The following is a 14,455-nucleotide window of genomic DNA, read 5'->3' as shown; positions in this document are numbered from 1 at the left end:
TCTTTGACTCCGGAAAGAACAGGACAAGTTCTATGGAAAGCAAAGGCTTTTCAGAGTGGAGCTTTATCCATACTAGAGACTCCTTCATTACTGTCCCTGAGCTCAGCTAGTCTAGGATTTAGATTCAAGCTCTCTCTGTTTGACAAGTGTTTTGAGCAAAAAGGGTTGTGTGGTGTGAACGTACACTGGACAATGAAAATGGAGAATCACACCAGAACTCTGCAGGGTTTTCTGTTTTGTTTTGGTTTGGTTTTTCTGCTTATTTTGGTCTTTTCGGTGCAACTTGGCTGCATATATTGCAAGGCGTTGGTTGAAGTTCTTCCCTCGGAGTCTGTTCTGTTCCCCCTTCGGACAGCGCTTCCATTCCCACTGCTAACTTACCGCTAGAAAAAGCGAATAACCGTATTTCTAGAAATCTTTAAGCTACTCCTCTAAGTATCTTATCTTAGTTTAGTTGCACCTTGATTCATTTGGAAATCTGGAAATGGTACCTGGGGAATTCTCAGCTTTGCTGTGCATCAGCTAATTACACCTTAAAAGAGGTGCCATTGATCAAAAAGTGTGAGAAAGCAAAAGAGGGAAGAATGTAAATTAAAAAAAATAATAATATGAAGACAAGAAAGTATAGGTAAAGAAGGAAGGAGGGAAGGAAGGAGGAGCAAGGAGAAAGAATGAAAATGGGGGGAGCAAAGGAAGAAAGTAGAGAAAAAAGAGTAACATTACAAGGGTTAAATGGAGACAGATAAGAAAGAAAGAAAAAAGGTAAGAAGAAAGATGGTCATAAAGAAAGGACGGAAGTGTTAGCAAAAAGAGAGAGTGAAAGGAAGAGAGAACAAAGGAAGAAATTAAAGTGAAAAGAAAGTAAAAGGGTTCCATGAGGACAGTAAAGAAAGAGAGAAAGAAAGGAAGAGGGAGCAATGGAAGCAGGAAAAAATAAAAGAAGGTAACATGAACGCAGTAAGGAAATAAAGATAGAAAGTATTGGGAAGTAAAGAATGGATGATGGGAAACGGGAAAAGCCGTGTGACTGAGATGTTTCCAATGACCTCTCTCGACATGTTTTGCTGTTCGAAGCAGAGTAAAACACAAAAAGGTCAGTCAGAGGTCGGCGTCGGTCAGTTTGAGTCACACACATGCGGCACACCGTACCTGTAGTAACGGCAACACGCCACCGCGGCACACTGGCATTGCAACACACACAAAGCTCACACGCTGAGACTGGAACTAACATGCTGACTCGACCCATTCGCTCAGCTGATAACCCTGTGACTGTCACCGACACTGACACTGAGGACCAAACCCAAAAAAAAAACCCCTTAAAGCAAGACTGCGAACCTTCTGAGAGAAGAGATAGTCGATTATTTCTCTCCACTAATGAAAAGCTGGATTCATAAGCAACAGTGCACAGCAAGATTTTACTTAAGTAGAAGTATAAAAGTGTATTCAGCGAAATGTAACGTTTGAAACATAAAAGCGTTGGCTGGTCAACATGATCCCCTTAAGTGTTAAATTGTTCTATATAAATGATGTTATTGGAATAGTAGTATTGACGCATTAACATGCACAGCCGGTCAACGCTGCAGCTATTCCAGCCGACGTTTAGCCGCTTCATACACCGTCTGATAGTTTAATCTGTGTAGATGCGTCGTGACCAAGGGGGTTGATCGTATGCTTCGTACGTGAAGTTTTTCCATCTGCATGGTAAAAAGTAACAATCTTCTACCACTGCTCTACCACAGGATGGTATGACCGGTGGCTAGCGGTGGCTAATGGCGGCTAACAGTGGCTAATGGCGGCTAACAGTGGCTAATGGCGGCTAACGGTGGCTAACGGTGTTTAATGGTGGCTAACAGTGGCTAATGGCGGTTAACGGTGGCTAGCGGTGGGAAATGGTGGCTAACGGTGACTAACAGTGGCTAACGGTGGCAAATGGCGGCTAACGGTGACTAACAGTGGCTAACGGTGGCAAATGGCGGTTAACGGTGGCTAACGGTGGGAAATGGTGGCTAACGGTGACTAACAGTGGCTAACGGTGGCAAATGGCGGCTAACGGTGGCTAAACGGTGGCTCACTTCAGATGCTGAGAGTTTCTAACCTCTTTCCGACTGCAGAAATCCTTGAAGTGTGAGAGGACGCCTGCGTGGGGGCAGGGGCGCCGTGGAGGCACAAAACTACAAAGGCAGTTCTGCGCTTTTATTACGATAAGAAACCTCAAATAAAACGTTCCGTATTGCTTTTTTCTTTTGTTTTTTTCCAAGGGACTAGAAAAAAAAATGGCACCACCTGATAGTCCACCGTTGGCACGGTAGAAATGGGTGTGTGTGTGTGTGTGTGTGTGTGTGTGTGAGAGAGGGGGCTGGCAGTGCAGGGACATTCATGACAAAGCGCTCACTCAGCTGCACGCGGCTCAGCGCAGGCACGCGGGAACCGGGGCGGAAACGCTGCTGACACGGCGGTCTCCTCGACACACACGCGAGACAGCAGCAAAACACGGGGCAGAGCACACGGCAACACGGCGGCACTGCTGGGAAGTAACTAAGTACATTTACTCAAGCACTGCACTTGGGTGCAACTTTAAGGAACTTGCACTGGAGTATTTTTATTTTCTACTACTTTATACTTGTACTCCACTACATTTTGGAGGCAAATACTCTACTTTTTACTACATTTGTTTGATAACTTCAGTTTTTATTACAATGGATTAAACCGATTTCTCGATACTGAGTTTCCCTTTCTAAATACGTTCCGACATGCAGCTCAGCGCAACAGTTACCCGGAAATGAAGATAGGAGCTCAGTGTCGAACGGACCAATGAGGAGTTCGGACATTATTATTTTATTTCTATTTCTTTTAAGACGCAGCGGAACGAAACAAAACTGCTCGTGTCTGGGGCTTAACGGTTCCCGACGACGGCGCTGGAGGGTAAACGCACGGCTTCGGTGGCGGTCGAGGTCGAGGGATTCGCGGATTTTTTTCGAGAGGCGCGGCGAGCGAACGCCGCTCGGTTCCGCGCCGGCCGCCGTTGCGCCGACCGTGCGACCGACAAGCGCCTGTTAGCGGTTGTGAAAGCCGGACCGTGACAAATGGTTTCGTGGAAACGGTCCGACTCAGGGACCACGTGGAGCGCGAAGACCTGTCGGCTGCCAGGTTAAAAAAAAAACTAAAACATCAATGTTATGCATTCTCAGACCCAGCCCCTTCCAACCACTGAGCAATCTAGTTGCTTTCCTGGAGGAAAAACGAAATGTTTATAACCCTGGAGACCAGAAGGCCCGTGGGTGCACCCCCCCCCCCCGGAGATTCCACCTAATCAGGTTCGGTTACCGAGGATAGAAACACGCGTTCAAAGTGCGACCGTCTTTTTAGAGAGCCCCGGTTTCTTCCGGTTCTTCCTCTCCAGAGCACAATTTAGTAGAAAGCCCTCCCCGAGCCAATGCTCGAGGGGCGCTCTAACAAGGCCCCGATTAGGGCTGGATTTGCAGCTCGCCGAGTTTAATGTCAGATCGGCATAAAGAGTCCACGTGGGACCGGTGTGGGTTGCGGGCCCCGGACCTGATTTGCACAGCCCCCCCCCTGTCGGGGATAATTGTTTAATGGAAGCGAAGGGCGTCCCGGATCCCGGCGGAGAGGCAGAATCGGAGAGGTCTCTAGTCCGAGCTCAAGGTCTCTCCTCGGGGAAAAGTGTTTGATCTGCAGGAGAGTCGATTTCCTGTAGAGCGAGTAATGCAGACGTCAGCCATGAAAAGTAACTAAGTAAAGACCTGTACTTGAATACCATTCTTAGGTACTCGTACTTTACGTGAGCACTTCTACTTTATGTCGCTTTATACTTCCAGACATTTTTAGTTTATACTCTCTCTCTCTCTCCTTTCAAGATCAAGATTTTAAGTAGTATGAGGAGTATGTAGTTTATTAGATGGTGTTGATGATGTGAAGAGGATGAAGGAGACTCCGCTGACACTGTCTTGATTACATATAAAGGTTTATTATAAAGAAGAACGGCGTCAAGTCAAGCATCCGCAGATCTGCTTGTGAGAGGGTGTGAAGCCGATGAACCACTCTGAAATTCAGCCTTGGTCACCGACTCTTAAGTAGGACAGTTGTTTTCCTAAAAACTGTCAGGCACATATGGTTTTAGTTACAAAGCATTACCTGCCTTTGGGGACTGCAAGACCCCTTCTGAGGACCTTTGACCTATGGCCTCTGAGCCATATCTCTCTTTTCACACATGGTTTATATTCTACATATACGACCATACACCTCAAGTATAAAATGTAGTTTGGCAGGAGTTGGAAGAGACTGAACAAGCGGAGCTAAGAGAGAGTGTTTATCGGACATGCGCTCGTCCGGTGGACGCAAACACTCTGTAACTGCGGGCTGTGTGGACAAGCAACCGTTTGCCCACAAGTTGGAAGTTCACAACTCGTTTCTGCTCCAAAAAAAAAAAAAAATCAGTTGTTATTCATTTGACAGATCCAGCTGCTACTTACTTTACGGATGAAGGATTTTATAGTCGAACATGAGCTGTAATGCACCGTGACATGGAAAATCTCACCCGAGAGAAGTAAAAAATAAAAAGGAGTTTGCTCCACCTCAAGTAGCTGGAGCCTTAAAATGCTCCTTACACGTTATGTTGAATTACTAAACATTATAATGTAAAATAATATGACACTGATGGAAGGCATCGCGTTGCATAATGAGGACTTATTGAGTGCTTTGCTGTTGATAACTGATATTTTTACACAATTTTTCACAATATTGGACACATATTTAACATTTTCTACAGAAGTTAAAAATATTTTACATCGAAAAAAAAGAAAAAACCACAAACATTCCACGTAATAAAAACCAAAAAAACAACTAAAACAAACAAACAAACAAACTAACAAAACAACACGTGCTTCAGCGTGCGGCTACTCGGAGGCTCAGAGACGACAAACGCTGAACTCGGAGCAGCAGAAATCATCGTGTCCAAACGCGTCTGAGTGTCTGACCTGCGGCCCCTGGGGGCCTGAGAGAGACATGGTGATGACTTTCTTCACCAGGAGACGTCGAGCAACCCGCGCGGGCACTAACCCAACGCTGCCGGTTGCACGAGCAGAGCGAGAGAAATCGGGACGAGACGACAAAAAAACGCGATCTCGAACCTGGGCCGTCGCCCGGTTGGTCGATCCGGCCTCAGACACGCTGAGCTCCCGGATGTGTCACGTCAAGCGGCCACCTCAGCGGTTTGCAGTGAAGTGAGACATCAGGTTAAAAACCCGCTTTACACCGTGGGGAGGACACGATACTGTGCAGTAACAGACCTTCAGCAGCATCAGAACGATTCAGCAACTCGGTCGTTATTTGACCTGACTCCCCGTATTAAGCCCAGTCACTCAGTTTGTCCACGTTTTACTTCATCATTTTTTATGATGTTATTTATGTTTCTACTCCGCTGCGGTTGAGAGGGACACAATTTCCGCATATGACACGTGGAGACCTTCCGAAAACAGGACGCTCTGTCAGAGATCAAACTAAACGAATCCACGATTGGTCCCTTAATCAATCAGCTGACTGACAGGAAATTAATCAGCAGCTATCTCGGTGACCGTCGAATTTCAAGGTTTTTATTCAAAAATGCCCAACATGCCTTGGACCAGCTCCTTCTCATTTTAAGCGCTTTGCCAGTTTCAATGTTGTTTTGAAGAATCGAGAAATCGATGAGGTAAATTAATCCATGTTGGCGGGGGGGGGGGGAAAAATAAGCTCCACCTTAACCAACAACATGTTAGACTCTAACACACACACACACACACACACACACACACACACACACACACACACACACACACCACATTGTTCTGCATTGAGTACTTTTACTTTTAATACTTTAAGTATATTCCTTCGGGCCTGGATGATCTTTACAGCCTATCATTGGCGCTTTTGCTTTACTTTTACTTAAAGGACGGGTTCACCGTTTTTTTTTTCCAAGTCTGTCTCGAAACAGTGGTCGCGGGGGGGCCACCGAGACCGTTTTTCTCTGCTGCTGTAGTCGTTGCTCTTCCTCATGCAGGTCATCGTTGATGCACTCCCAGCGTGAGGGACGGGGGGAAGCGACATCCGCAGAGCAGTGGTTGTCTGCAGCTGACGTGAGGCGTCCGCAGTCTGACCTCGTGAAACACACCGTCTCAACACGGGGGACGCTTTTGGCCTTGGTGGCGCTACGTCGGGTTTGGTTTTTCTGTCTTTTTGTCTGTACGACCTGGACAAATTCAACATTGTCCGGAAGCTCTGGGTCTCCCGTCTCTATCCGTGCAAAGCACTTTAAGATCCGTATCACTGCAGCAGCTGCTGACGCGGAAGTGGTCCGGGCTCGTGGCTTTTGTGTTTTCCACACAGTAGGGTCCCACTAACAGGCCTCATGTTCCCCTTTCTTTTAAAAGCCAGGAAAAAAAAAAAGAAAGACAAGCTGAGAAAAAATGGTGCCTCCTGAACTCTGGTTCAGTTTCTCTTCTACTCATTCTGACCCCTTTGGTTTTAAAATTGAAACGAGGGCCTTTTTAAAGGAGACCAGGGTCACGTCTGTGATCAAGAGGGCTGAACAACAGGGACAATAACGGGGGAGGGGGGGTGTCTGGTGACAGGCGAAGTGAACATTCTTCCAAAGTTTCTGTCTTCTTAGCACAACATTCCTTCCCCGTGTTTACAGATAGTAACAAAAAGACTAAAAAAAAGAAAATAAAAAGTCATGTAAGTTTCGTGAGACGGGCTGCTACACACCTCTCATTTCGCCAAGATGCCAAATCAGGTCGGTGAACATCTCCCTGCAGTGGAGGTACAGGAGGGGGAGCCAGGAAATAAGGTGGCGACGGATCAGCTCTTTAAGGGGAAGACAGGAGTCCTCTTTGCTGCACCTGGAGCTTTTACCCCTGGTTGTTCCAAGACTCACCTCCCAGGTTTTGAGCAGCAGGCTGAGGACCTGAATTGGTCCATTTTACTGCTAAAGCGTCAGGTAAACTTTGGAGAGTATTTTTTATTTTTTTATTTTTTTTGCACTTGACGGGGCCTCCGTGTTTTGTCCCCCCATCACTTGCATCGAAGGCGCGGCGCGAAGGGATCCCATGGGCGTGTGTCAGCGTCTGATGTGGGCACCCGAGAGCTGTTCTAGGACAGACTTGGAGAAAAATCGTGAACCCGCCCTTTAAGAAAAGGATCTGACTGCTACCTGCCCCATTGACTGACTGGTTGTTTGTTTGTTTGTTTGTTTGTTTTTGACATTTTATTGGTTGTGATGACGACGTTTGAACTGCAGGGGGCGACAAACTCCGCAGAGCAGAGCTGGAGGGAGCTGTCCTTTCAGCACCACACACACACGCGCACACACACGCACGAACGCACCACACACGCGCACGCACCGCACACGCGCCGTGTTTATACTGCACACTAAATACAAAGCAGCCTTTTTTCTTTTCGTTACATGACGAATGATCAGCGTTGACTTCTGAAATTCAACCTCGACCAAAATCCAGAACCGGAGCCCGCGCAGCCTCGTCCTCGCTGCCGATTGTCACTCATGCATCCGACGGCGGGAGCAGTGACGCCCGGTCCGCCTGTAAAGCCGTGAGCCGCAGCCTAAAAAAAAGGGGGGGGGGATAAAACAAAAATCCCGGTCATTGGCGGCCGGAGCGGGAGAGGTGAAGCCGCAGGTCGGACGTTTAGTGAGATTACTTGGGGGGGGGGGAGAGAGAGAGAGCCGGTGGGGGGGGGGCGCTGCAACAATTGGATCGGACAACAGTGAGGCGTGAAGGCATAAATCTCAGCCCGTGTGCGCACATGCGATCCAGCGATCCTCCACCTATGAAGAGCCAGTAGTGAGACCGAGAGAGGGAGAGACCGAGTCCACCAGCGCGACCCCCCCCCCCCCCAATCCACCCACAGAAACGGAATTTAAAAAAAAAAAAATCTTTAATATCTTTCCAGCAACGAGCCTCCATTGCTGCGGCACGCGCATGCACGCACGCACAAGCGCACACACACACGCACACACACACACAAACAGGCACACGCACACGCACTGTGGGCCTTTTAAAGCGTCGCCAGGAAGAAGAAGAAAAACTTGCCTGCAGAATTAAGAGCAGCTTCTTTACACTGACACAAAAAAGGGGGGAGAGGGGGAGAGAGAGGGAGGGAGGGGGAGGGAGGGAGGGAGGGAGGCCAACCTGGACGTCTCGGCTGTAAACCGCCGCTGACACTGACATCGTGACAGCACCAGCTCTGTCTGTCTGTGGATCTGTGCAAGTCCTGGTTGTGTAATATCTTTTCTTGTTCTTCTTCTTCTCCTTCTCCTTCCTGCACAGCGGCCAAACCTGCAGCCGGAGAGCGCGAAGGAGAGAGAGGAGCCGAGGAAGAAGAGGAAGAGGAAGAGGGGGAGGAGGAGGAGGAGGAGGGCCTTTCTTGTTCTTCTTCTCCTTTCCTTCCTGCACAGCGGCCAAAACCTGCAGCCGGAGAGCGCGAAGGAGAGAGAGGAGCTGAGGAAGAAGAGGAAGAGGGAAGAGGGGAGGAGGAGGAGGAGGAGGAGAGGAGGAGGAGGAGGAGGAGTAAAAAAAAAAAAAAAAAAAAAAAAAAAAAAAAAAAAAAAATCTTTAATATCTTTCCAGCAACGAGCCTCCATTGCTGCGGCACGCGCATGCACGCACGCACAAGCGCACACACACACGCACACACACACACAAACAGGCACACGCACACGCACTGTGGGCCTTTTAAAGCGTCGCCAGGAAGAAGAAGAAAAACTTGCCTGCAGAATTAAGAGCAGCTTCTTTACACTGACACAAAAAAGGGGGGAGAGGGGGAGAGAGAGGGAGGGAGGGAGGCCAACCTGGACGTCTCGGCTGTAAACCGCCGCTGACACTGACATCGTGACAGCACCAGCTCTGTCTGTCTGTGGATCTGTGCAAGTCCTGGTTGTGTAATATCTTTTCTTGTTCTTCTTCTTCTCCTTCTCCTTCCTGCACAGCGGCCAAACCTGCAGCCGGAGAGCGCGAAGGAGAGAGAGGAGCCGAGGAAGAAGAGGAAGAGGAAGAGGGGGAGGAGGAGGAGGAGGAGGAGGAGGCCAACCTGGACGTCTCGGCTGTAAACCGCCGCTGACACTGACATCGTGACAGCACCAGCTCTGTCTGTCTGTGGATCTGTGCAAGTCCTGGTTGTGTAATATCTTTTCTTGTTCTTCTTCTTCTCCTTCTCCTTCCTGCACAGCGGCCAAACCTGCAGCCGGAGAGCGCGAAGGAGAGAGAGGAGCTGAGGAAGAAGAGGAAGAGGAAGAGGGGAGGAGGAGGAGGAGGAGGAGGAGGCCAACCTGGACGTCTCGGCTGTAAACCGCCGCTGACACTGACATCGTGACAGCACCAGCTCTGTCTGTCTGTGGATCTGTGCAAGTCCTGGTTGTGTAATATCTTTTCTTGTTCTTCTTCTTCTCCTTCTCCTTCCTGCACAGCGGCCAAACCTGCAGCCGGAGAGCGCGAAGGAGAGAGAGGAGCCGAGGAAGAAGAGGAAGAGGAAGAGGGGGAGGAGGAGGAGGAGGAGGAGGAGGCCAACCTGGACGTCTCGGCTGTAAACCGCCGCTGACACTGACATCGTGACAGCACCAGCTCTGTCTGTCTGTGGATCTGTGCAAGTCCTGGTTGTGTAATATCTTTTCTTGTTCTTCTTCTTCTCCTTCTCCTTCCTGCACAGCGGCCAAACCTGCAGCCGGAGAGCGCGAAGGAGAGAGAGGAGCCGAGGAAGAAGAGGAAGAGGAAGAGGGGGAGGAGGAGGAGGAGGAGGAGGAGGAGGAGGGAAAAAAAAAAAAACAGGAGGATTGCAACGTTCATCAGAATTTATTTTTCTTCCTGTTACATGGCGCAAGGGCTAAACGAACGGGACCGTCCTGGGTGTGATACTGCCACGGTGCATTTGGATATTCAAGCGGCGGCGGCGGCGTCCTCCTCCTCCTTCCTCCCTCTCCTTCCGCTCGAGTATATCCCGTTTTTTCGGTTTGGTTTGGTCCCGCAAATTTTCAAATATTTACTTCCTGTACATCAAGAGGAAAGGGGGTCCCCCTTTCATGGAATGCGGAAACATGGGTCTGTTCGACCGCGGAGTCCAGATGCTGCTGACCACGGTGGGAGCCTTCGCGGCCTTCAGCCTCATGACCATCGCGGTCGGCACGGACTACTGGCTGTACTCCCGCGGCGTCTGCAAGACCAAGTCCATCAGCGAGAACGAGACCAGCAAGAAGAACGAGGAGGTGATGACCCACTCGGGCCTGTGGAGGACGTGCTGCTTGGAAGGTAAGAGGGAAAGTCGCTCTCTCTCTCTCTCTCTCTCTCTCTCTCTGCTGCTCTGGTGCTCAACAGACTCCACCAACACGGTCTCATCTGTGGGTTTTGGGAGCTGTCAGACCTGGCAGACCACAGCACACGTTTTCTCGCTGAATTTCAAGGCCTTCTCCGCTTCGTCGTCCTCCGTGGGTGCTCCTGAGTGCCCCTGTTCGCCTCACACGAAATGCACAGCAGAGTAGGACAGGAAAACAGGTGCTTCAGGGCCGAAGTAAGGACCAAATCTGACTGCAGTTTACTCTCCTAAATTTTCCAGAAGCACATGGTTTTCTGTTTCGGCGTGGCCCCCTCAAACGGTTTGTAGGACAAATCTGAGGTGTCACCAGATTAGTGCTTTTACTTCCTTTCTTCTGGATTAATAAAATGTCCGTCCATCTGTCTACTAGCGGGTCAGAAAAGACGGAAAGTCCTCATTCTGCTGCAGAAATTCATATTTATCGCTTCAACTTTTCTTCAACTTCAACGGCTCTTTTCTTGCGGAATACTAATGAAACTATCTGATAAAAGCAAAAAAAACCAAACACTTTTCTGCTGACATGAAACATGCAACTTGTGACGAGGTTGTAGCAGAAAGAAAAAAAAAAAAAGACTCTGCTTCATTATCAGGGCTCACAAGGCCTGGAAGGTTGGACATAGATCCATACCAAGACAGTTCTTTTAGGGTCTTCAGCATCTGCGGTCAGGGTGAAGCAGGTTTCTGTTTTGGGACGCCCCTTAAAGGGTGGCAGGATAAATCTGAGGGGACAGAAGCTTATTTAAAGGGAAGGAGTGAAGAAAAATCGAAATTCTGTGTGTTTATGTTCCAGCTTTTCCCCAAGTTCTGCTTCGTCGCTTGTGGAATATCGGTCAGTTTTAAGTCTTCGCGTTGAAAAACTACCCGGGTGAAACAATCTGAGACAGACAAGTCAGTTTTTTGAGATGAAACGACACACGCAACTTGTGACGAGCTTGCTGCTGCTGGACCCTGGGTCGCAAAAGCCCACGAGCCTTAGATATAGACCGTGAAGTCCAAACTTTGCACCTGGGGTTTTCAGCTCTGAGATGGGACCCTCCTCAAGGAGCTGCAAGATAAATCTGAAGGGTCACAAGATTATTAAAGGGGATAGATAATAGGAAAAATCCAAATTCTGCTAACACGGTTTTTGGTCTTTTCTTGTGAAATAATGGATACTTTTACGTCCTCCAGTCTCTAACGAAACAATGGTAGGAAGAAAAATCACTTATTTGATCAAATGACACCTTCAACCTGTGATGAGGTTGCAGCAAAGAGACTTTGCTTCGTTGTAAGAGCTCACAGGGAGAAAGATAAGTTGGATACAGACCTTAAATGATGAAACTTTTCAGGTCAATCTAGACTAATACAGGTCTTTTAGGGTGACTCCGCAGGCTTCTGTGGCCAGGGTGATGCAGTTTTCTATTTTGGGGACCCCACCCCCCCAGGAGTTGTAACGTAACCCTGAGGGGTCACAAGATAATGAAAGGAATAGGAAAGTAGAAACAAGCCAAAGGCTATGACACTGGGCCAGCAGGCTGGACAGGTCGAAGTCATGGCAGCAGACGCAGCCACTTCTCTCTGACCTGCCCGACAGCCTTCATGGTGGCAGGGCTGCTTGTCATGTGACCTTTGACCTGCCTGGGCCCCGCGCGCTCTGGGATGTCAAGCCGCCCCGCGTCCTGAGCGCGTGCGCAGGTTTTTCGAGACGGCCCCCAGAGTCTGCCCCGTCAGACGGAGGCGGCGTGCCTCCTGTCCTGCCCCGGCGGAGGCACGGGGGCGCTGACCTGGGAGCGAGGCACCTCGTGAGGGCGCACAGCATCAAAAATCTGCTCCTCTTCTTGGCTGTGAGATCCCGAGGGGCCACGGTGCCTGACTTCATGCTCTTCCGGCTCCTGTGATGAGCAGCCGGACTCTGAGCAGCTTCTGTTCAAAGCTTAGTAAGTGGTTTGAAGTAACAAGTCCAGTTTAAAGCAGCAATGTTTTTACAATAACAACAGAGCAAAGAGCAAAGTGGGGAAACGGTGAGAAAGGGACCGATTGTGGTGATGAACCAACAGAGAAATAAGCTCCTGAGTACTGAGTCCGACTCTGAGTCTTGTTTACCGATTCTTAGATCAGTTCTGTGATGCATTCAGGACATGTTCGGGTTCTTTGAGGCCTCTTTGTGTTCAAACCCTGACGTGTTTGAAGAGTGCGGCTCGATCGACGGAGCGGCTGTGGGTCAGCAGAGGCAGAGCAGGTTGTCCGTTAATAGCAAGGGGGTGGTGGTTTGATCCCCGACTCGTCCCGACCACATGTTGAAGTGTCCTTTGAGCGACACGCTGAACCCAGAATTGCTCCTGATGGTTGAGGCCAGTGGTGGAACGAGTGCTCAGACCCTTTACTTAAATAAAAGTGCCAGTACAACAGTGTAAAAATACTCTGTTACAAGTAAAAGTCCTTCCGTTCAAAATCTTAATTGAAAATACAGAATTATTATCAGAAAAACGTTCTTCCAGCATCAAAAGCAAAAGTTCTTGTCCTGCGGTGTGACTGATACGGTATATTATTAGGTTGTAAGCAGCATTTTACTGCTCTTTACTAATTTGAACTATTTTAGCCACAGTTATGGAGTTTAGTCCAGTGGTCTCCCAAGCAGTGGGACCGGTCCCTCTAAAGGGGTGAAGGGATAAATCTAAGGGGTCGTGAGATGATTAATTGGAGAGGAAAGAAGAAAAAACAAAGTCCAGCTTCAAAAATCTGTAGGGATATTTTTTGGGAATTTTAGTGAAAAATGCGATGATTTTGGCAACTTTTGGTTTCCAACAATTATTTAAATGAAACCATGTGAGAAGACTAGAGTTCAGAAATGTCTGTTTGGTGGAACTGACATTTGAAACGTGACGAGGAACCCGGACCAGAGACTGATTTTATGGGAGGAGGTCACGATCCAAAGTGGTTGGGGACCACTGGTTCAATACTTGGAAATAGATTGTATTCTGTAATCTTGTCATGTTTTTTTTTTTTTTTTACGTAATCTCGGGCGAGGGGACAGGAAGAGACAAGGAGGACAAAAATTGGACTTCAACCTTATACTTTGTCAAAACGCAGGTCGCAGTAACATCAGCGACGGCTCAGCTGTTCCTTGCAGTTTTCAGGGGATTTTCCAAACTCGTCGTAGGTCTGTGATCTGCCAGTTCCCTCTGGCAAATCTGGCACCCGAATTTCTGGTGGAGGGGGGTCGTCTTTTCGACTTCTTTCGACTTCTTTCGACATCTTGCCAGGGCAGTTGTGACTTGTAAGCCTGTCGTGTGGTCACGTGTCACTGTCCCGGTGTCAGTGCTGGTAACGTTAAATGTGACCTGTGACCGATGCACAAAACTATTAAAAAAAGATTAAATTTTCTCATCTGAGAATAAATAATAATATTTAACGTTGATGCCTAGGGAAAGATGTCGGGTTCCTATTTCTTATTTCACGGGCTATTTGGGATTTTTGTGGTAATGAATATGTAATACTAAAAATAAAAAAACGCAGCGTTCGAATACTGAGCTGGACGTTGGTTACAGTGGCGACGTTCAAAGCTTCGGGGCATCCGGGTCAGAGAGAAGAGAGAAGTGTTCTTTCCAGGCAAACTACGGTGTAGAGGAAAAAAAGGGTTTAATTTAAGTATTAATACTGAATTTCAAATATCCCGTTGGCGCTGCTTTTCTTGTCTTTTTAGCTCTGCCTCCGTTCACAGCGTTTCTTTACACCTCGGCTGTTCCCGAGAAGCTGCTCAGGTGTCAACAGCAGTAAACTGTGGCTACTCCTGGTGTGAGTGTGCTTGAAAAGAGCTCAGTCGACCTTCCCTGGATCGGCACAGGAGATAACACTGAATGCTGACGCGGTGCTCTGGTGTATAAACTGTCCCTGCGACCATTACATTAGTGCACATAGGATTAATCACAGCTGGAGCGTAATTGTGACAGTGAGTGGCCTTTACCCCTGCCAGGCCATTATTTAATTGGCAAACAAAACAGCACAGTGTCAAGACGAGATCAAAACATCACACTCCCGGCTTACTGTGTGTGTGTGTGTGTGTGTGTGTGTGTGTGTGTGTGTGTGTCCACGTGCGTGTGTG

The 14,455-nt window shown here is 48.4% G+C and overlaps 1 protein-coding gene across 1 annotated transcript in view; it reads left to right on the top strand.

Moving 5' to 3' along the window:
- The first annotated feature begins 10,084 nt into the window (after window positions 1–10,084).
- The window catches only part of cacng2a (calcium channel, voltage-dependent, gamma subunit 2a), a 67,506-nt gene continuing 63,135 nt past the window's right edge, over window positions 10,085–14,455 (top strand). Inside the window, exon 1 of the mRNA XM_040159650.1 lies at window positions 10,085–10,310. Coding sequence (XP_040015584.1) covers window positions 10,085–10,310 — 226 coding nt within the window. The remainder of the gene's footprint in view (window positions 10,311–14,455) is intronic.

The sequence above is a fragment of the Xiphias gladius genome, chromosome 3 (assembly GCF_016859285.1).
Source record: "Xiphias gladius isolate SHS-SW01 ecotype Sanya breed wild chromosome 3, ASM1685928v1, whole genome shotgun sequence".
Taxonomy (NCBI): Eukaryota; Metazoa; Chordata; class Actinopteri; order Istiophoriformes; family Xiphiidae; genus Xiphias; species Xiphias gladius.
Note: the sequence above shows the minus strand (reverse complement) of the source record. Positions and strands in the feature narration are given on the sequence as shown.